This window comes from Periplaneta americana, chromosome 3 (genome assembly GCF_040183065.1).
Source record: "Periplaneta americana isolate PAMFEO1 chromosome 3, P.americana_PAMFEO1_priV1, whole genome shotgun sequence".
Lineage (NCBI taxonomy): Eukaryota > Metazoa > Arthropoda > Insecta > Blattodea > Blattidae > Periplaneta > Periplaneta americana.
In genome coordinates, this window is record NC_091119.1 from 42,576,821 (window position 1) to 42,599,732 (window position 22,912).

At 36.8% G+C, this 22,912-nt stretch overlaps 2 protein-coding genes across 2 annotated transcripts in view; one reads left to right on the top strand and one right to left on the bottom strand.

Annotated features, from left to right (window-relative positions):
* The window catches only part of LOC138695956 (transforming growth factor beta receptor type 3-like), a 62,863-nt gene extending 58,173 nt beyond the window's left edge, over positions 1-4,690 (bottom strand). Inside the window, exon 1 of the mRNA XM_069820370.1 lies at positions 4,513-4,690. The gene's annotated coding sequence lies outside the window, so the exon portion shown is untranslated. The remainder of the gene's footprint in view (positions 1-4,512) is intronic.
* Positions 4,691-5,225: 535 nt separating this feature from the next.
* Prosbeta5 (Proteasome beta5 subunit) lies at positions 5,226-19,807 on the top strand. Its single transcript, XM_069820371.1, has 5 exons — positions 5,226-5,399; positions 10,044-10,194; positions 11,122-11,363; positions 14,764-14,968; positions 19,586-19,807. The coding sequence occupies exons 1-5, from the start codon at positions 5,256-5,258 to the stop codon at positions 19,684-19,686; spliced, it is 843 nt and encodes a 280-aa protein (XP_069676472.1). The 5' UTR covers positions 5,226-5,255; the 3' UTR covers positions 19,687-19,807.
* Positions 19,808-22,912: the final 3,105 nt, after the last annotated feature.

Sequence of the window (22,912 nt, forward strand, 5' to 3'; positions counted from 1 at the left end):
TGCCTCATTTCGAATTCGCACGTTTATCTTCTTTATTTTTCTTCCGATAACCATAGTCTTCATCTTGTTTGCACCTATCTTCATCCCATACTGCTCACAGCTGTTATTTACCTCCAGTAGCATATCCCTTAGTATTGTCTGTTTTTATGCTAACAATGCCATATCAACAGCAAATCTTATGCAACTTTATTCTTTCTCCTACTATCACCTCTCCTTTGTTCTGAAAACAGTTCACTAAATCGTCCAAGTAGATGTTGGACAGAGTAAGTGATAAAGGTCATCATTATCATACTCCTGTCCCTAATCGACTTCCCTCTGACATTTATTCCCCTATCTTGATTTTGACTTGTTTCATATAAACATTAGTGACTATAGTCCCGTCGCTCTAATTTCCGGCAGCCAATCACGTTGCAGGTCGGCTACATTTAAAGTGTGCGTCTTGTGATTCGCTGATGAAGATGTAAAGCATTTCCTAAGGCTGGATAAATACTTAATATATAATCGCCCGCCACTTTGGCACTTTCGTTGGCGTTCGCAGAAAGCGCACGAGGACATTATTTGCCGCTCAATTATTTGCTGAATTACAGTGCATTTGATTTATTATCATAGGAGCTACGACATGATAATGTTTAACGGTGTGGCAAATAGATCCCTCGTCTGGTAGCTCGGCAACGAAAGAACAAAAATGGCGAACGATACTACCTACCTAGACTTTATAGAGCCTTGACTTCCTAAGACGTAAGCAAAGAGGAGGAGTCATGCCGGGAATAACAGCGTCGCGACTATAGTTTCCTCTTTTTCCAATCCACACCAATTTTCTTCAGGATCCCCATAAGTTTATTCCAATCCACTGTATCAAATGCCTTTTCCAGGTCCAAAAGTACTACATATACTTCTTTATTTTTGTCTAGGTATTCTTTGCAGATTGCTTGCAGCAGTCCAATTGCAGCTCTCGTATCTTTTCCCTTTCTGAAGTCAAATTGTTCTTCCAACTCTGCTTCCATCTTAGAATATAAACGTTGATTGAGTATTCGCAAATGTGATATCAGGCTGACAGTCTTGAACTCATTACATTTCTTGGCATTATTTTTCTTCAGTATTGGCAGCAACATTCTCTCCATGAAATCTTCAGGTTATTTGCCTTTCTCATAAATTTTGTTGCATAATGATAGAATTTCCTTCCTGTCTTCACCCAGTTATTTCAATAATTTAATGAAGATTCCATTAACTCCTGTTACTTTCCCATTTTTCACTTCCCTAAATGCTCGCTCAACTCCTTCTCTCAGAATAGAAGATTCTTTTCGTCCTTTGGTATAGCTGCTTCATCTTCTATAGCTAAGTTATCTAGAAGATTCCCTGTCTCATATAGGTTCTTCTATGTATTTCGTCAATCTGTCCAGTATTCCTTGTTTCTCTCTTATTTCATTGTCGATTTCGTCTCTATCAACCACATGGTTTTCCTGTTCTTATTTGTGAAGACATTTTACTTTGCGGTACTGTAAATCATACCTTCCCTCTCTCAACATCCTTTGTTTACAGACTTAGTGAACAACTGGATAAAGCAGACTCTAGAGGAGTGCCAACTGTATTGGTAACAAGTGGGGGAGAGAGGGTTACAACAGTGCATTAGAATACAAAGGTAAGAATCAAACAATCCATCACTGTGGAGTAATGGTTATCATGCCTGACCATAAATGAGCGGGTCTGGGTTCAAATACTGGTTGAGACAAGTTAGCTGGTAGAGATTTTTTCGGAGTTTTCCCTCAACCCTTTAAGAACAAATGCTGGATAACTTTCGGTGCTAGACCCTAGACTCAGTTAGCTGGCATTATCACCTTCATATCATTCAGATGCTAGATAACCATAGTAGGCTAGTTGATAAAGCGTCGTAAAATAAATCACTAAAAAAGGGGGGGGGGGGGGAAAAATCAAACAATTTGCATGTTTAAAGTATTTGTGATTGCACACTAACACCATGTGTTTGCTATATACAGTACATTTCACAGAAGCCAATGATGAAAAAGAAAATTGTCTTCTCCAGAGGAGAATTACAAATATGATAAGTTATTTGCTACTATATCCAACGAAAGAATATAAACCAGAGAACATCAAGAAATCTGTTCACATGGCAACAAACAAAATAGTTAGTCACTGCCAATTCAAAGATCTCAAGACCACATGCATGTGTTGACATCACTTTATTCTTTCAGTGAACAGACTTCATAATTTTCGCTCGAAAAATACAATGAATAATATACTATAGAAATTGTATTAATATGCGCAACTACTTGTGGTAGGCTTTATTGTACAGGACTTCAACTCACTGAAAACGCCAAATTTGCTAATCATAAAACGAGAACTAATTAGTCATCGAACAGGTCACATGATATGCGCTTTTTTTTTTTCTTTTTACGGTGGGTACTTGATTGTTCGTGATTCGCCCATATGAAGCCAATTTAGGCCTATCGACAGAGTAATAGTCACATAATGAGCTAGTTTGGATTCAGCTATTAGATGTCATTTGTGGTCTTCTCCATTCTATCAAAGTAATTTCTAAGGTACAGTAGTAACAATAAGGAATATCTAAACACTACGTCTTAAAAGTTACCTCGGTCAATCTAGAGCATCCACCAGCCACTAAACGAATATTGCACACTTCTATCACTGCCAATGTGACGCTATAAACCAATTTTCAATACTTTTATCACAACCACAACACATTTCAAATCTTATTGTACCATACATATAGAATGATTACTACATTTACACATATAGCATATCACGAAACATGTAAAATGTAATTATTATGAAAGTCGCCATAGCATCTTGTCCGAATTAGTAGTATTAGTACGATCCACTTCCACTAGATGGAAACAGACACGATTGGCAGAGCCGGCAATACATGAAAACGAAATGATACTAAATGTGAGGAATGTTACTGAGGTGTGTAGTATTATGTGACAGCTTAGGTTAGGTTTGATTAGGTGTGTATTATGTGTGAGGTTAGGTTAGGTTTGATTACGTGTGTAGTAAGAGAAAGGTTAGGTTAGGTTAGGTTTGATTAGGTGAGTAGTATTACTATGTTGGCAACACTGAAACCCACTATTACATTAAAGAAATATGGTGGTATTCTTCGTTCACGCACGACGATTTTCGTATATAAGGTACGTATTTAGGGCGGGTTGGGTGGGCTTATAGCTCTCCCATGATCACATCAATTTCTATTGACCAAAACTACAAATCCAAGACATTTTCAAAGTATTTTATCAAGTTTCTATAGTGGCTGAGACATAAGAAAGATTTACCGTTCCCTCCAACACCGCTTCACTACACTCCAGACTACTAGTGCAATAAGGTTAGGTTAGGTTATGTTAGATTTGTGTACAGATAATTAGGGCATGAAAGCATTCAGGGATCACATGAGCAACACCTCAACATTAATTCTGGGATAAATTTAATTACATCTCTTTTAAAATATGCTGTGTTACATGAAATTTTGAAAATATTAAAGTCGCTTACCATGGCATCCTGGGTTGACAGTTTAAATGACACTCCTCCATAAAAACATCACAATAAATTAAACATATCCGGTAACACTGTATTAGCCATGTTCACAGGCATTAATTTATTCTGGAAAAGTGCGTCTACGTATGTGAAAAATTCGCACTAAAACCATTTGCACAATTAAAACACTCTGTTGGTAATTTTAATCTAGGCCATTCTCAACAAATGCTTGTAGGCTACTCACTTGCAACTTACAAGATTGAAAATCAAATGCTGTAGAGCTAAATTTAATAAACGCGAATAATTATACAACGCTAATGTTACCGTAGCTATGCCGACAAAATTAATAGTCTATTCAGATGAATGTTAATGGACTGAAGAGCTTTCTCTTAACATTGGGTCAAAGATCCCTTCCTGCTTCCTAGGTAAAATATTACATTATACATCAAACGTGTTATGAAAAGACTGGATAAATTAACCATATTAAATTGTCACAGATCTCTAGGATATGTATACACAACAGCATAAGTAGAGAGCATGGATACTGTAAAAGAAATCATGTTTTCCATATTAACTTATGTAAAAAGTCAAACAAAACTACCATAATCTACTTCTGTAAAAAGTAAACGTAACGAAAAATAGTTTCAATCACTTGTTAACCATCCTAATTACTACACAATTCCAAAATCACGCATAGGACCTACTTACACTAACAAAACAAACACAATATTCCATAGCTCTGAAATGAATTTCTGGCAGAACTTCCCTTGAAACATCTACAGAGACTTTTAATCCATAATGTATGGAAATTCAGTACACGGTAGTATTTATTAATTAGGGGAACTAATATACTTTCAGATGTCAATTACACTAATAAACATGTTTGAATAGTGTCCACGAGTAACAATCATACGTTTAGCAATACGATATAATCCATCTGCCAAAATTATATATATTTAGACTACTCCGCAACAATAATGTACCACTAATACAATACATGATTATTACCATTCTTGAAACAGTTGAAAATATTCGATTTAGAGCACAACTGCGTACTTCTAATTTCCTAGCCTTCACCGCACATCAATAACACATTTACAACTCCAAGTTTAGGCATTATGACGCAACCAGTTCATGTTGTCATCCATTCCATTGACCCTCGTTTTACGGCTGTGAAAGCGCCCTGGGCGGAATTTTGGAGTTTTTAGTGGTCTTTCAATTTCGCCGCTAGAGGAGCAATTGATAGACAAAATTTTTAATTAGAATTATATGATAATAATATTTAATTTTGACTACAATAATATGAATACTACTTTAAATGTGACTATATTTTATTAACCATTTGACGCATATTTTTTTCAACAAACAGCAATGCTGTTTCGATTGTGTACTGCGCTCGATCATATTCATTTTCGCATAAGGTCATCGAAAACATGTATGAATGAAAGTTGCCACGTTCTCAGGTTACCAACATAATAAATATAAAAGCTATCCATGTAATATTGTAAACTATATGATTGAGATACATGGACAACTATAGTAACTTTTAAAAATCTAAATTCGTAATCAGATTGTTCTAGATTCGTGAATTGACTACTTAAACAATTTATTTATACGTGTTCACAAATGTTTAAACTTGGCGACCTATGACAACGTTTAGAAATCAAAGTTCATCAAATTTCGCTCATATCCGCTTACATTATGTTCGATACTTCGACTTCGATAAAATAGCTATTCAAATCAACGCAGTCATGGCGCTGGAATCTTTGTGTGGCATTGATTCTCGGAAGAGTTTTGGATTTAATAACAGAGATCTTTCATACGAGGACGAATATGAACAGTACAGCAGGAATTTCGCAAATAATCTTGAATTAGCTGTACCACCTTTCCCGGACGTAAGTATTCACCTAGCAATTTGAAGAGGTCAAAAGCTAACCTGCTTCACCATGACATTTCATAAATTGACATGTTTTACCCATATCTTAAATCTAGATTTCTAGATAGATATTCAGATTCCCATATATTCAACATTTGTTAAGTATTTCTGTGCAAAATTTTTGTATCGCATTTTCATACAAAATACAATTTTGAGATTTAATCAAATTCTAGTTCAGGCCTATTTTAACTTACATGGCATTAAATCCTTCAAAATGTCTTCGTGATGTGATAATACGATTGTGTGAAAAGAATTGTTTACTTTAGCGATACCGTTTTTATCCACTATTTCTCTACTACCTGTGTGATTTCCATCCAGCTATCCTTTAAAGACTCTCTCACTCTCCGAAAGTTAGGTTAGATTAGGTTATACCTCTCACTCTCCGAAAAAAGTTAGATTAAGTTAGTTGTAGGTAATTTGTTACCTCATGATACCAAATACTTGGGTGCGCCATAGCTCATAGTAAGAACCTGATGGTAGGGATAAGCGAGCTAGCTACCTGCACGTGAAAGTGTAGCGAGGGAGGGAAGATTCTCAGTTCACTTCTTCCCTTACGCGCATGTAGATTCCACGAGATACCGAATGGCAAAGACAATTATTTGTTTCGTTTTGAGTCCTGCTTCATGCAAGGATTTTTTTGGCCGCTCAATACCCGAAACTGGTAACAATGGATCTCTTAATATTACATTACTGGGTTTCTATTGATGGAACCGCACTTCAGCTTTCAACCATTCCGAATATTTCTCCATATACCTGTCATTTTACACCATTTCTTAAAAATATTGATCAGATATCATCATCATCATCATCATCATCAATGTTTGGGCCATTTGGTCCGTTCCTTCTCAGAGAAATTGATCTTCCCATCTATTATAAGGTCTAAATATACTCCGTCTTCCAACTAGGGTGTAGTTCAAAAGTAATTTTGATAACCTGTCTTCATGCATTCGTTTAATATGTTCTTTCCAGTCTTCTTTACATTGTAATAATTTATCATTGAGGTTAAAAATCTTACGTTCAGCACGTATGTTTTCAGATCTTTTATGATCTAAGAGAGTAAACCCCGCAACCGATCTCAAAAATCTCATCTCTGCGGCCTCTATCTTCCTTCTATCTGATTTATTCAAAGTCCAGTTCTTGCTGCTGTATGTGAGCATAGGGACTGACATAACTTTATAAAATTTAAGTTGTGAGGACTTCAAAATTTTATGTCCTAAGATCCTTCTTATAATATCACACCTTCTTTGGAACTTATTCAATTTATAAGTTATATCGTTTCTCTGGCAGTATGATACATTGCACCCTAGGTAATTGAAGGAGTTAACGTGGTCAGGGGAAATTCTTTTTAACTTACTGATTAGATAACAAGCGAGAATAATTGTTTTTTTTTTCACTAGGCTGTGTAAGCATCGAATTTTGAAGGAGTTGGAAATTTTTATTGCCGTACATTCCTTGTATAAGTTATGTCCACCACTTATATTTCTGTAGTACTATTTTTTACAATTATACAGTGCCTTTGGCTGTCGAATCGCCCATTGCACGGCGGCCGGCGATAGCAACCATTGATAACCGAGCTCCCGGCACTGCGGCCGACTTGAATCCCCTCCCCTTCATAGGAGCGGGAGTCATTCAATCTCACAGCAGGAGCTCGGTTATCAACGGTTGCTATCGCTGCCATGCAACAGGCGACTTGACAGCGATAGGCACTGTAGTTTGCCATTGTTTATTCCCCACACTCTGTTAGGCAAAAATCACACTTTTATTAGAAATATTTATAGCTGCCGGCCAAGTGGGGCACGCTTCCATACAGGAGCAGCGGCATTTCTCTAAGGTTAGAGCCCAGTTTAGGTGTGTGTGTGTGTGCGTGCGTGCGTGCGTTTTTTTATGTTTTATTTAACGACGCTCGCAACTGCAGAGGTTATATCAGCGTCGCCGGATGTGCCGGAATTTTGTCCTGCAGGAGTGTGTGTGTGTGTGTGTTTTTTTTAATTAAAAATTAGGGGCTAGAAAATATTGAGAATAGGACGCATGTTTGACATTTTTTCGATTAATACACACACACACACCTAAACTGGGCTCTAACCGCTGCCGCTGCCCCTGTATGGAAGTATGCCAGCAAACTGTTTTGGCATTGTATTATTGCTCCAGGGGTAAAACACTTGCGAATCCTGGCAGCCATAATCATTTGTAGGCCTACTAAAGGGGGATTTTACGAAAACACCCTGAAACATAAGAAGAATCGAATTTCGAATTCCTTTCCAACCACTAGCCACTAGCTAAACACGACTACTAGTGGCCTCCACTTAATGCAGACATTTTCTCCAACTTTTCGTCAGTAGAAAAATAGACTCCGATATGGAAGCATTGATCGCAATACTAATAATACGGTGCGACGACAAAGACCGCCGTTTTTTATACATCTAATATTGAGAACTCGCAGCGAATACGACCATTTTGCTACACTTTTCGAGAAGCTAAAGAGGCTCGAAGGTAAATTTTTTTAAAGTATTTTCGAATGAGTTTGAAAACATTCAATGAATGGCGTGCCAGACGCAAATGGTTCCATTTGTGTGGGATGAATGGTGTTCGAATGCTTCTACAAGCAGTGAGACATCGCCACTACCGTAGTGTACGGCCCATCCCACTACGAGCACTTAGTCTGCATTATCATTGTCTGTTAAAGCTGCATACAAAATCTAGATCACAGTTTGTGGCAGCCACCGGTGACGATGGCTCCATTTGCGCCCACTCTAAGCCAGTTTCAATGATTGGGGAGGGGGAGGGGGAGGGGAAATCACTGTGCTGACCGCTTTTTATCTGGAGCCATATTGGTTGGATGATTGTTCATATCTACTGAGGCATGTGAACTTATGGTCAGCAGTCAGCTGATTGGCCTTGGTTCTCAATGGCCTGCCGTGCCATGGATTTAAAACAGTAACTTACAATACAAATTGACGTGTTAAGTGTACAGACAATAAGAAATGAAGTTGTGTTGAAAGAGTGAGTGAAGAAAGAATGATGCTGAAAGTGATTAGGAAGAGGAAAAGGAATTGGTTGGGTCACTGGCTGAGAAGAAACTGCCTACTGAAGGATGCACTGGAAGGAATGGTGAACAGGAGAAGAGTTCGGGACAGAAGAAGATATCAGATAAGACAACATTAAGATATGTGAATCATATGAGGAAACAAATAGGAAGGCAGAAAATAGGAAAGATTGGGAAAGCTGTGTTTGCAGTGGAAGACCTGCTCTTGGGCAGGATACTGAATGAATGAATGAATGAAAATTGGCGTAAATCCAAACCTTATTATAAAATATTTCTTGATTCCACTGATTTCATTGTTGTACTGATAATGTGTGTCCATTTCAGTAATTATGATGACCTTACTGTGCTCAGTTGGTAGAGCAGCTGGCTACGGACTGGAGTGTCCGGGGTTCGATCCCAGGTGATGACAGGATTTTTTTCTCGTTGCCAAACTTTCAGAACAGCCCCGAGGTTCACTCAGCCTCCTATAAAATTGAGTACCGGGTCTTTCCCGGGGGTAAAAGGCAGTCAGAACATGGTGCCGACCACACCACCTCATTCTAGTGCCGAGGTCATGGAAAGCATGGGGCTCTACCTCCATGCCCCCCAAGTGTCTTCATGGCATGTTACGGGGATACCTTTACCTTTACTGTATATATTTAAGGCTGTGGATCAGTAAAAATAATGAAAAATCTATTAAAATGGAAATTTTGTTTTGAACTCTAAAAGGACCAGTGATGGAGCTACAGCCCTTTAAATTGACACTCAGCTGTCATTCTGACAGACTTTGTTCTTCATTAACTAATTTTACTTTTCATTCAGTTCATATTTCACCCTATTATGTAGGAGAAAAATGTGTGTGGTAGACCTGTATAGGAAGGAAGGATATCAATAGTACATATTATATACATACTGTACTTTGATACTTATTTTCTGGAATTTCTAGTTTTCAACATTTTGTAACTTTCAAAATGCTTTAATGAATACAGTTTTTCTCCAGTCTTAGTGAAATTTTGCACAGAAGTTCACTAAAGCATGTGAAGTAAACTGACACATGTGTATTCTTCTGCTATTGCAAATATTCAAATCACCATGTGTTGAGGATGTGATAATTTTTAAAAAATTGAAAAATTAACAACTTAAAAGGGTAGTTTTTTTTTTTTTTTCAAAAAGTAATTGAATGAATCTGAAAACCATGATTGTGTCATATTTCACATCTATCAGGAATAAATTAGATATAAATTTAAAGATAAATTATGTAAACTTTGAAAATTGAGACTATTATAGTTAGGTATTTTAAAAAATAACAAAAATTAATTATAAGTAAACTAATTGGAATATCAAAGTGAAAATTTGTTTATTGCATGTCCACATTGTAAGAAATTTTTGGTGAAAGTTTCAGATTAATTAATACAAAAATGTAGAAGTTAGACATTTCACAGCTCCATAGCCTTAACAGAGTGAACGCTAAATTAAACGAAGACTTTTTAAAGTAAATCAGATTTTCTTGTATGAGTATTTGTATACATTCTTGTATTCTTCTCATTTAATATTTTAGCATTCCTTCTGTTTTAATTGTAGCCTGCAGAAAATCTTGCAAGATTCTCCACTGATGAAAATGGGAAGGACATTAAGATCAAGTTTGACCATGGAACTACAACTCTTGGGTTTCGATACCAGGGAGGTGTAGTGCTGGCTGTTGATTCCCGAGCTACAGGCGGCCAGTTCATAGGTACTGGCTGTTCATCAAGATATCTATGTTACTATTTGCCTTGTAGAATTGGCGGCAGTCACTTTCATCTATCTTTACACTTACTGGTACCAATTGTTACACGTTATGTTACTATTAATAAGTAGAATTCCAATTACTTACTTACTGGCTTTTAAGGAACCTGGAGGTTCATTGCTGCCCTCACATAAGCCCGCCATTGTTCCCTATCCTAAGCAAGATTAATCCATTCTCTATCATCATATCCCACCTCCCTCAAATCCATTTTAATATTATCCTCCCACCTACGTCTCGGTCTCCCTAAAGGTATTTTTCCCTCCGGCCTCCCAACCAACACTCTATATGCATTTCTGGATTCGCCCATACGTGGTACATGCCCTGCCCACCTCAAACATCTGGATTTAATGTTCCTAATTATGTCAGGTGAAGAATACAATGCGTGCAGTTCTGTGTTGTGTAACTTTCTCCATTCTCCTGTAACTTCATCCCTCTTAGCCCCAAATATTTTCCTAAGCACCTTATTCTCAAACACCCTTAACCTATGTTCCTCTTTCAAAGTGAGAGTCCAAGTTTCACAACCACAAAGAACAACCGGTAATATAACTGTTTTATAAATTCTAACTTTCAAATTTTTTGACAGCAGACTGGATGATAAAGGTTTCTCAACCGAATAATAACACGCATTTCCCATATTTATTCTATGTTTAATTTCCTCCCGAGCATCATTTATATTATCCACACTAATTAGGGATTGGCATGACCTGGATATGCAGAAATTCGGATGATTGGATCAAAAGTGAAAATCTAACAACATATTATTGTGGAAGTGCTGTTACATAACTTAAAAATTGTACTGCATATAGATGAGCTTCTTACTTTCGTCCTCATTATAGATAAAATCTGTCATGTAAATTGTTTTTGTGTGCTTAGGATCGCAGACCATGAAGAAGATAGTTGAAATAAATGACTACCTACTGGGGACACTGGCAGGAGGAGCTGCCGATTGTGTATACTGGGACCGAGTCTTGGCAAAGCAGTGTCGGATGTACGAATTACGGAACAGAGAACGAATTTCTGTCGCTGCAGCCTCCAAACTTATGGCCAACATGGTCTACAACTATAAGGGCATGGGCCTCTCCATGGGTATGATGATTGCAGGATGGGACAAGAGAGTAAGTGCCTGCTCTCAGGATATATTGTAAAGCTTTATAGATAGATAGATTTTATACTGTTCTAATTTAAATATAAATTTAATTAGCTAACATATATTATTTTAATGATTAAACTTCAAAGATGAAATTGCGACTTTTATTAACATTAACAATTTGAATTTTTTTAGTAATAGTTGAATTTAACATTAGAAATGAAAATTAACAAAACATACTATGATGGATGAGTGGAACAGAAAAATTCTCTCCAGCACTGGGATTTGAACCCGGGTTTTCAGCACTACATGCTGATGCTCTATCCACTAAGCACACCGGATTCCCATCCCGATGTCGGATTAGCTTAAATGATGAAAGAGTAATGGAACGGAGAAAAACTCTCTCCGGCACTGGGATTTGAACCCAGGTTTTCAGCTCTACGCGCTGATGCTTTATCCACTAAGCCACACCGGATACCCACCCCGGCGCCGGACAGAATAGTCTCAGATTAAGTTCCAACTCTTGGGTTCCCTCTGCACTACGTCATAGATGTCTATGAACATAGGACTGAAGTCCATACATGTGCTGAGGTGCAATGGTTATGAGTGCATGGAAATATCATATGTACTTCGGTACATTAAAATAATATATATATATGAGTGACTACGTAGCCGGGATCCGACGGAATAAGTGCCGTCTTAAATCACTAAGTGATTATTTTTCTCATATCATATATTATTACTATGTACCGAAGTACATATGATATTTCAGTGCAAAAATTCTGCGTCATCATACAATGATGGATGAGTGAAACAGAGTGCACCTCTGCACATGTGTGGACATTGTGCCACTGTCATACATCTATGACCCAGTGCATGAGGGTAGGCCACTAGAGGGAACCCAAGAGGTGGAACTTAAATTGAGAGGATTCAATCCGACATCGGGATGGGAATCCAGTGTGGCTTAGTGGATAGAGCGTCAGCACGTAGAGCTGAAAACCTGGGTTCAAATCCCGGTGCCGGAGATAATTTTACTCTGTTCCACTCATCCATCATCGTATGATGACGCAGAATTTCTGCACTGAAATATCATATGTACTTCGGTACATCGTAATAATATAAAACATACTATATTATACGGCATTGTCTTGGATTTTCTTTTTTTGCTTCTATTTTTAAGTAAACTGATTGTTAAACTTCTCGGAGATTGTGGCTGTGCACTAGATGTACTGGGTGTCACTCACATTTGCTATAGTTGAGTCTCTCTCTGTTTAGGAGTCTTAACATTTGTCTTAGTTTCATTTTTTTACATTTTGGATGGAAGAGATAAATCTTCCAAAAAGTAAAGAATTGTATTTTTACCACTATGTCCATTGTGCAATCTTCAGGAAGAAATGGATCAGAATCATCTTCAGCAATGTCCAGCCTTTTTCTCTAAACCCATTGTGTGTGAGAAATATTGGAGAGCAAGAAAGTTGGTGGCTTTATTGTCAAGAACACAGCATTAGTTAACAACAGCAACAACATTTCGGATGAATTTGTTATATAGATTTGGGGGGAGGGGGACTTTCTGATTAAAAATATTAAAACCTCCCATCAATGCTTACAGTCTGTATATTTGATATCTATATATATAATTTGAACTGGTAATGGAAATTACGGGAAAATGGCTGAACGAATTTTAATGAATGACCCGTCATTTTGAAGCTTGGCATCCAAGAATTTTCAGAAAAATAGTAACTTTCAGTGAAGCGTTAGTTTTCCTACATAATTTTTTTTTCTAAAATCCATCTTTCGTCAGTTTTGAGAACTAATTGCATTTCAGAATAAAACAAAACACACTACAGTAAACAATAGGCTATTACACGAAGGCTATATTTATTGTGTTTAATTTCCTCCCGAGTATCATTTATATTTGATATTGATATTTTCATTAATTTATTGATTGGGGTATTTGAATCTTGAGGAAAAGTAACTATTAATAGAAAGTTTGTTTAGGCACTAAAAGTTAAGAATGCCACTAAGTATAGTAATGTGGATATGGTGACCATAGGGAGGGTTTTTAGGCTTCATTCACAAGATTCCAAAGTCTTATAATTGAGAATTGATTCTGTACCATTAAAGTAGTCCCTGCCCGGAGATTCGATTGGGAGACTATTTTATCTCCGGATAATTTTACCGTAATGGTACTCATTTCATATTGGAGTGAAAATGGCAAGTTGTAGCCGATTTAAGTGAACACCACATTTTAACGTTTTGGTGGCTACTTCATTCACACACAACCCCCAGAATGTCTGGAGGACCACACCTGCTGTTGGTCGACGGGTCCATTGGACCTAGCTGGGAGATCTTGTTGATCACCAGCTTTCCCTCCTTAAGCCACTGGAGGACGATTTTAGTGCCATAGCAGGTCAGCACTAGGAACAGAAAAGTAGAAAGAGGAGGAAGGAAAGTGAAATGAACCCCTAGGTCTCGAATGCCCTAATGCCGTCGGGGTCGAAGAAAGTAAGAGTTCAGTCAGAGGACTGGATAGGAAAGGGTAAAGAGGGAATTAGGTATTGAATAGAGGAAAATTATACCAAATTCAGTCATTAACTCATCAAGCTGACCAGTGCTAATTGATGAGTAGCCCCTCCCTTTAGTTCAGTTTGTAAAATTATGCTTACTAACAGCTGCACCACGGGAAGGTAGGGATGGGACATTGGGTATTTGTCCAGGTTGGTTCCTTAGAGCTTTCAGTGGGAAGGATTAATGGCTCTCCCCCCTGTATCCGACAGATACCCTTTTGCAGCTATATTTTTCAAGAAATGGATTCGGAACACCTCAAAATCTGTGCTTCAGTGGCCGACCATGATAATGTCTTTGAAAAATATTGGAGTGCAAGAGTTCAAATGACTTTATTGTCAAACGCTTGACATTAGAAAACAACAGCAACATAATTGAGAATTGAGTCACATGGTTTGGAACATTTATCTGGTAAACTGTGCACTAAAGTGAAAGAGACTCCGATTTGGACAGTTACAAGTTAATACCATTGACGATCTTAGCTGTGTGTCTGTCCTCTATTGTTAGTTTTCGGAATCTTGTGAACTAGACCTAAAAACCGTCCCTACAGATACCAGATCAGCTCTTAACTTTTAATGTCTAATCATCCAGTGTCTATTTAAGACGAAATTAGTTAGAATTCCCCATGCTGCCCCCCCCCCTCCTTACTCGATATTTATCTTTGTTTCTTTTTATGATAGTGGTGATTATTATTATTATTATTATTATTATTATTATTATTATTATTATTATTATTATTATTATTATTATTATTATTTATGCCAACCTTCAATCCTAAAATGTTCAGGCATAGATATAACAAGGAAATTTATGGAAGGAAAGAAATGTGCTATGTTGTGTATTAAAGTGATTTTTCTTGATAGGGACCTGGTCTATATTACGTTGATAGTGAAGGCACACGCACAAAAGGAAAAGTGTTTTCTGTTGGATCTGGGTCTGTCTATGCCTTTGGAGTCCTAGATTCAGGTTATCGCTGGGATTTAAAAGATGAAGAAGCCTATGATCTGGGTCGCAGGTCTATCTATCATGCAACACATCGTGATGCATACAGTGGAGGCATTGTGAGAGGTAAGATTAAGTTTTTAGTAAATTAGATCAGCGTTTCTCAAACTATGCTGCCCAAGTGTGACTTGATCGAGTGTGAAGCAAAACCATTATCCAATAAAAAATATTTATTTCAGTAATACATTGCAGTTCTTTAACTTAATATATATGAAGAATCGTAGTCCACAGGTTGATAATTACTGATGGGTAAAATTATTGACCAACTCTGTCATCATGAACCATTTTTTCTAAAACTTTTCTATGAGCGTGTTTTTAGCACTGTTAAGAATGTGGAAAATTAATATTTCCAGTTTTTTGTGAGCTTATGACATGCTGCTGGACTAACTGAAAATTGTGTTCTATTCTACGGTTTTATAAGATACAGACCTATTATTTGGAAATTTGCTTCAAACCAAAATATTAAAAAGAACAGATGATCCCACAGTCAAGTATACTGCTGACATTAATAGCTACTTGGATTCATGTACTGAAGTTATGATTCATTCATTCATAGTTTTCTGCCCAAGGACAGGTCTTCCACTGCAAACCCAGCATTCTCCAATCTTCTTCCTTCCTGCCTTTCTCTTTATCTCTCCATACGATCCCTGTATCCTAATTTTTCTCCCATTCTCCATTCCTTCCAGTGCATCCTTCAGTATGCAGTTTCTTCTTTACAAGTGACTCAGCCAATTTCTTTTTCTCTTTCTGATCAGTTTCAGTATTATTTTTTCTTCACCCACTCTTTCTAGCACAGTTCAATTTCTTATTTTATCTGCCCATTTCATATGTTCCATGTTTCTGCCTCATACAATGCCACTCTCCACACAAAGCACTTTACTAGTCTCTTCCTTAGTTATTTTTTCAGAGATCCGCAGATCAGTCGACCTGGTTGGCGAGTTGGTATAGCGCTGGCCTTCTATGCCCAAGGTTGCGGGTTCGATCCCGGGCCAGGTCGATGGCATTTAAGTGTGCTTAAATGCGACAGGCTCATGTCAGTAGATTTACTGGCATGTAAAAGAACTCCTGCGGGACAAAATTCCGGCACATCCGACGACGCTGATATAACCTCTGCAGTTGCGAGCGTCGTTAAATAAAATATAACATTTAACATTTCCGCAGATCATGCTTCTTTTTCTATTAAAAGCTTCTTTTGTCATTCCTATCCACCTTTCAACTTCCTGCCAGCAGCTCATGTTACTGCTTATAGTATAAAGCTGAAGTTATGAATGAATGCAATAATAATTATAAGAACAACTGTGATAGTGCAGGTGGAGATATTCTGTAGATATGTTGAGAAATTAAAGAATTGTGTGCTGTAATTTGCTATGAAATCAGTTTTTATCTGTTAAGGTATTGCAGTTTTAATATTCAGAGTGCCTGTTTTTTTTTTTGGGGGGGGGGGGGTCCTTATTACTAAGCTGTACTTACTCCTCTAACTGCATTATGAATCGTCTTAGCCAGCATACACAGTGTGAGATTTGTAAGATCAAGACTTGAGGTAAGAATACAATAATACAAGATACTTGGATTCACCCAGTTCCTGCAAGGAAGTTCTTGCTGAGTCTGGCATCTGTTACAAGCGAGAATTTTTTTATGGTCATCATGTGATTGAAATGGATGGATTTTACTCAGTTTACTATACCCGGAATATTTTTGGGAAATAGCCAGCTAATAACAAAATGAATGGTACTACAGTACAGATGAGATGTCATAAAATCAATACTTTTTCACATGACCTCCATCAATATGTTCAATGTAATCTTAAACACCTTCTCCAACATATCCACAATGCTCTCTCAATTAATATCACTCAATAAAAGAATTGTATTCCAATGGATACCATCCCATTGTGGAATCCTGGGAAACGAGAATGTGGATGCTTTAGCAAAGAAGGGCAGCACTGCTACTTACAGACCTGTTACTAAATTTACGTATTACTCTGTGAAAAGATTTATGGAACCTACATACTTAGACTTCAACAAACAAAATTTGATAACACAATCTCAAAGGAAAAAATGGAACTCCTGCATCATAATCCACAGTTAATTCCCGATTTACCACGCAAATCATCTGTAGCTGCATTTAGATTGGCAACAGGTCATGACTGTTTGGCCAGGCACCTGCATAGAATTGGAATATATCAGTCCCCTAACTGTCCATTGTGCAATTCAAATCAAGAAATGGATTCGGAACACCTCAAAATCTGTGCTTCAGTGGCTGACCATGACAATATCTTTGACAAATATTGGCGTGCAAGAGGTCAAATGACTTTATTGTCAAACGCCTGGCATTAGAAAACAACAACGACATATCCACAGTGATCATCTCACAAAAGGACCATGCTCTATGATGTCATGGATATTTCTCATTGGATATGGGTGGTCGACCTGTGCACTTCTCATCCACAACGGATCCTGTGCGCATGAATTTGTTTACCAGTAACTGGATATTCCTTGTGCTAGAGATGGTTTCCTGAACTTTCGTTTCAACATATCCTTAACCTCCTTGTGCGTTTTACCTCTTATACGTGCAGAAACATTAGTTATACACTCTTTTAAAGTCAGCATTTGGCATCTGTAAACAGAAATGAGATTGGTTAATCTCTTCCCAAAAATGTCTTAGAACTTTATAATCACGCTGTATATAACAGCAAGTGTTTGTTTCTAACTCTGCTCGATAAGTGCAAAAATATTTTACAAAGAATTTTTCATGTGTCAAAGTTTTTGGTCGTGCTACAATGCAAATTGAGGAAAACATGAAGTGAACAGAAAAAAAAAATGTAGGAGGTGACATGTTTTGAACCAAGAATCCTAAACAGTATGTAGAACGTTTTTAAATAATGATAATGTAGTGTAATAGTAAGTGGTAAGGATGAATTAAGGTAAGCGTTCACTGATTTACACCGCACTCATGTGCTGCAAGAGCCACATGAATCGCATTTTCATATTCTTTGCATTATTTAAATAGACATACATTCACTGATCCACATCACAGGAGTCATCTCTCAGAAAATGTGGATGGATTTCTTGGTAGAACAACTCTTTTGGCACACGCTGACGACATGATAGCTGAATTCTGGTTAGTGAACGATACCACAAATATCATGCGTCCGCATATTCTTCAAGTACAGGATTCCTCACTGGCAAGCTGACAAGTGCAATGGATGATGGCATGCTTATCACGATTGTTGAACATTGTGAAGAAGTATTTAATCTAAAACACCCAGATTAGAGCTGTTATTAATGTAGGAACAATATATGGGAAGAGATTGGAGCAGTAATGAAGCAACCACGTAAGTTTCAAAATAGTACATTATGCAACGAGCCTATAATGGTAGTAATTAAGACGCGAGTATGTTTGTTTATGAAACGAGCACAAGCGAGTTTCATAATTTTCATACGAGCGTCTTAATTACCATTATAAGCAAGTTCCATACGACTTTTTATGCTCGACCATATTTCTAACTTGAAATTATTCATAAGTATTCATGTTATTCTTATGTGACTGGGGAGCGGAACTGACCATGTGCAATATCTCGTAAATTGTGAGATGGGCGCACACGCGAAAGTATTGATTTTTTCCAAGGCACGAATGTCATTGACCTTGATATAATCTAGAGAATAACATGAACATTAGGCTTGATATAGCCTGGAAATTGATTTAGAATTGAAACATAAGTGACAGATTGAATTTATTTGAATATTATTTACAATTAACGCTAATTATTATAGTAACAGCATAACCTTCTGCGACAGTATTGGATTTCCAGCCTCCGTGACTTTTCGCTAATTGTCTTTCGATTGCATATCCAAGAATAATCGATACTTGCAATTTCATAATGGTACAATGGTGATTTCTCATTGGCTGAACAACTGAATTATAATGAATAGATGTACTTTAATGAGGTGCATTAAAGGGCTACTACCAGGTGTATAATTACTACATTTCGGCATGGGTGAGCATAAATGTTTTATTTGTAGCTGTTGAATGAGAGAAAATTCGCAATGCGGATGATACTGATACAAATGCTGATCAGTGAACACACTCCACATAAATATTGCGATTCAGGTGACTCTTGCTGTGCTTGCAGTGCTGGTCAATGAGCACTTACCTTTATTGTCCAATTGATTATCTTGTGGGTTGCATGACGAAATCTGGTAACCCAGTTATGTAGAGTGAAAGTGCTGCTTAACAGTAAGGAAATAAAACAAGCACACCGTATGTTATTAAGAAAACAGTTCATATTTTTAATGCATTTTTGGAAATGGCACTCCACATAATTTTAAAATTCTTTAAAGAGGTTATCCCTTTCAAAGAATTTAGTAACATTGATGTAAGCTTATAACACATGTTGCAAATATAAATGAAAAGCTCATCAAAGTGTAAGATTAATTAACATTCCTTTTAATGCTTTCTTTACCATTAAAATAAATGGATATATCTTCTGTCCAACAAAAAGGTAAAGTGATGTAAACTGTAGAACACTAATATATCTGTTTACATGGCAACAAACAAAGGAGCCACTGCCAATTCAGAGATTCCAAACGACGTGCATCTGTCTACATCATCTTATTCTTTCGTTGGACAGACTTTTAATGTAATATAAAACCTTATAATGTCATTACCTATTTTGTTTTTCAGTGTATCACATGAAGAGCACTGGTTGGGTGAACATATCCAATGAAGACTGCAAAGATTTGCATTATAAATACCAGGAAGAAAAGGGCATTATTCCATCATAAAGAAAAGTCACAGTTACGTCTAATTTTTTAAGTTGAATATTTGCTTGACTGACTGTTTGCATTTCTTGTAATTCTGAAGTGTAATTGAGTTCCGTAATAAATATTACAGATTTAAATTTAATTAGATTGTTTGGTTAAGTATTTTACACAGCATGTGAGTTAATTTCGGTTTATTTGATAACATTTTCAGTTTGTGCACTTCCTACCTGTTTGCTTGTTGGGACACAGGGATAGCAGCTATAATAAATCATAGATCTTGAAATGTTTGTATATTTTAAAGTGCATAATTATCATACGCTCTTGTAATACCAATACCACATTAACTTTTCCATATGTTACGTTCAATATCACATCCAGAAAACACCGATCCTGATAACAGTATTGACTCTGATTTAAAAATATTTTATGGTGATCCATTTTGTTAGACTGTGAACGATATCTTCAAGGCGCATTGACATCACCGCTATCCCGACAAGATCAACAAGCGGATTCATAATTGATCCAACTGTAAGATGGAAATGTACGAAAATCAACCTGCCGAGGTAAATCAGGAAAAATGCGACATATATGACCCCACTATACCATATTATAAGGAAAAATATCATCTAACGTCGATCGAAGTTATTGGATTACTGATTGGGGCTAGAGGAACCATCACAAAAATATTCGCGCATTTTTGTAAGCAGTTTGGTCTAGGACAAACTCTTGTCACTGAAGTATCTATGTCTGCAGTGAAGGGATCTATAAAAATCCTAAGAAACCATCTCTACAGTTATATAGATTAATCTCTTTGCTATGGCGATCTGCTCACTTAAGTTGGGTCTTGCAACCAGTGCTAAATAGACGACTGTGATCATCTAATAGATACTAGGAAATTTTTATGTTTCTTCTGGAATTAATGATGTTTTGTTTAGCCTTTTCCAATTATTTCTAATTGTACTATTTCTTATTCTTTTCTTCTCCATTGTTTTATTTTTATTTATTTATTTTTTTTCATTATAACAACAATTTTATGGTAAGCTTTGTCTTCTAGGCAGCCTTCACTTGGAAGAAGCTGAATAAAATTTATTCGAAATAAATAATGATTAAAATAAATTAAATTAACTGGACAGAAAAATGGATAAAATTCATCAGAACTCAAAATAGTTGCAATCTTCAATTACATTTGCTGGCAAATTTCCTCCCAACATCATACTTCAGAGATATTGGGTTCGCTGCTTCTCAAAGACCAGCTGGAAAACCAAACTTACCATTGTTGATGACTCATAAAGAATCTTTGCTTTCAATTTTTTTTCTCCTCAATGGTGCCTCTGAGCTGTTGTTCACCCAGACTACGAGCATGCCTCATAGAGACGTCATTAGTGTCGAGAAGCATAAACCACTTAGTTCATTGGAGACCATTCAGGGTGTACCACAGGCAGTAGGTCTACATTGTGCTTGTAATGAATGATAATGATGATTGAGAATTGTTGGGATGTCACAGGGAATCTGGAATACCTGGAGAAAATCCCCGAGTTGCTTGCCCAACAGAAATTATAAATTTAGGATGGATCGACGAGGATTTTATCCTGGGTCCCTAGGCTTGTATGTCCAGCATGCTAGCACTGAGCCACCATAGCAGTCATGGAGGTTAACATTGTAAACATAAATTCATAAATTGTGCTACACACAAATAGTCATCCTTAATAGTCGCACAGTGTTTCTCAACCACTGGGCCATGGCACCAATTACACCAGACCACGAGATATTCTGGAATTTGTCATTTTACTCTTTTAAGCATTTTTCACGAATAAATATTTTATAGGGAAATATTCTTAGGAGAATAATTTTCGTGATTGTGTCGAAAAGCACAGAGCCAGATCGTCCCTAAACCCTAAATTTTAAAATCGAACTAAATAACATCTCTAGTAAATGTCATTGGTCAGCCCACCTATTTTTTAATGATCGAGAATTTTTCAGACCTAGAAATCTTTCAACATTCAGGAAAGGAAATACAGCTGTTTATGACTGTTTGTCTGCAAGCCGTTTATAAGAATGGATGGTGAATCCTCTCATCTCAAAACTGAACGAAATAACTTCTGTGTTGCAGATGTCAGTGACCAATTAGCTGGAAAGCATAACAAAATTTTCCACTTAAATTGAAGATTAAGGCAGTCTGTATCTGGTTCTCGATACTTAGGGTATGGTCACACGTCGCTACTTTTGCAGCACTGCAGTATAGAAAACTGCGCAACTCTCATACTGTGATGTGTGAACGGTGCAACCCAAAAAGTAGCAGCTGCCAAACCAGCTGCCCGCTACTTTTTCATGCTGCTCACACCTTAAAAGTAGTGACATGTAGCCACAGCATTTTTTATATTGGTTTTGTTGAAACTTTTGCAGCAGTTGCGACCATTGTTGCCACCCAAATGTGTCAATGATACTTTTATTGTTTGGATATATTTCAATGTTTGATGTGATGAAAATAAATGATTTGTATCAGTTACTAAATGTACAACACAGTCAGAGTATATTGCTGATATAATTCATTTCTTTTTTTTTTTTTCCGTAGCGTAGTTTCAAACAGGAAGGTTACCAACATTGATTACGTGAATATGCTGTTGGTTATAATTTAAGTGTATAGGCGTTTTTTTAATACCTTTATAGTAAAAATAATGCCAGTTTCTGAATATTAGTTAGGACAGAAAAGCAAATAATACATAAGTAAGCTGTCACATGAGTTTCATAATCTGAAACTCTAATGCAAACATAACCACAAAATGTATATTCAATACTTTAGGGATTATCATCATATACAAGGACAGATTGAAGTATTTGGATTATTGTTCGGAGCAAGGGGAACAATTCCAAAATTCTCAGTTGAATGTTTAAGTCTTTTGGAATTCCTTTAAAAATTTTGAAAATTATTGCTGTAGACATAATGAAATATTCTTTCAGATTTTACGTAACCACCTATACACCTAAATTTCTTTATATTCTATCTGATTATTAATAATTATTGAATAAACATACTTTCCCAAGGGTAGCTTTCACTTGAAAATAATAATCATAACACAAATGTTTATTTTTATTTGTTTAGTATGCTGTGTCTTTTGGCAATCCTTACTGAAGGGTAGCTACCCTTGTGGGATTTATATATACACGAAGATGGAAAGCTGCAACATTAGCACCTTGTGTGTGAACAGTCTCGCAACCTCCACTTGTATCTTTTGCAGCGCTCAGGTTG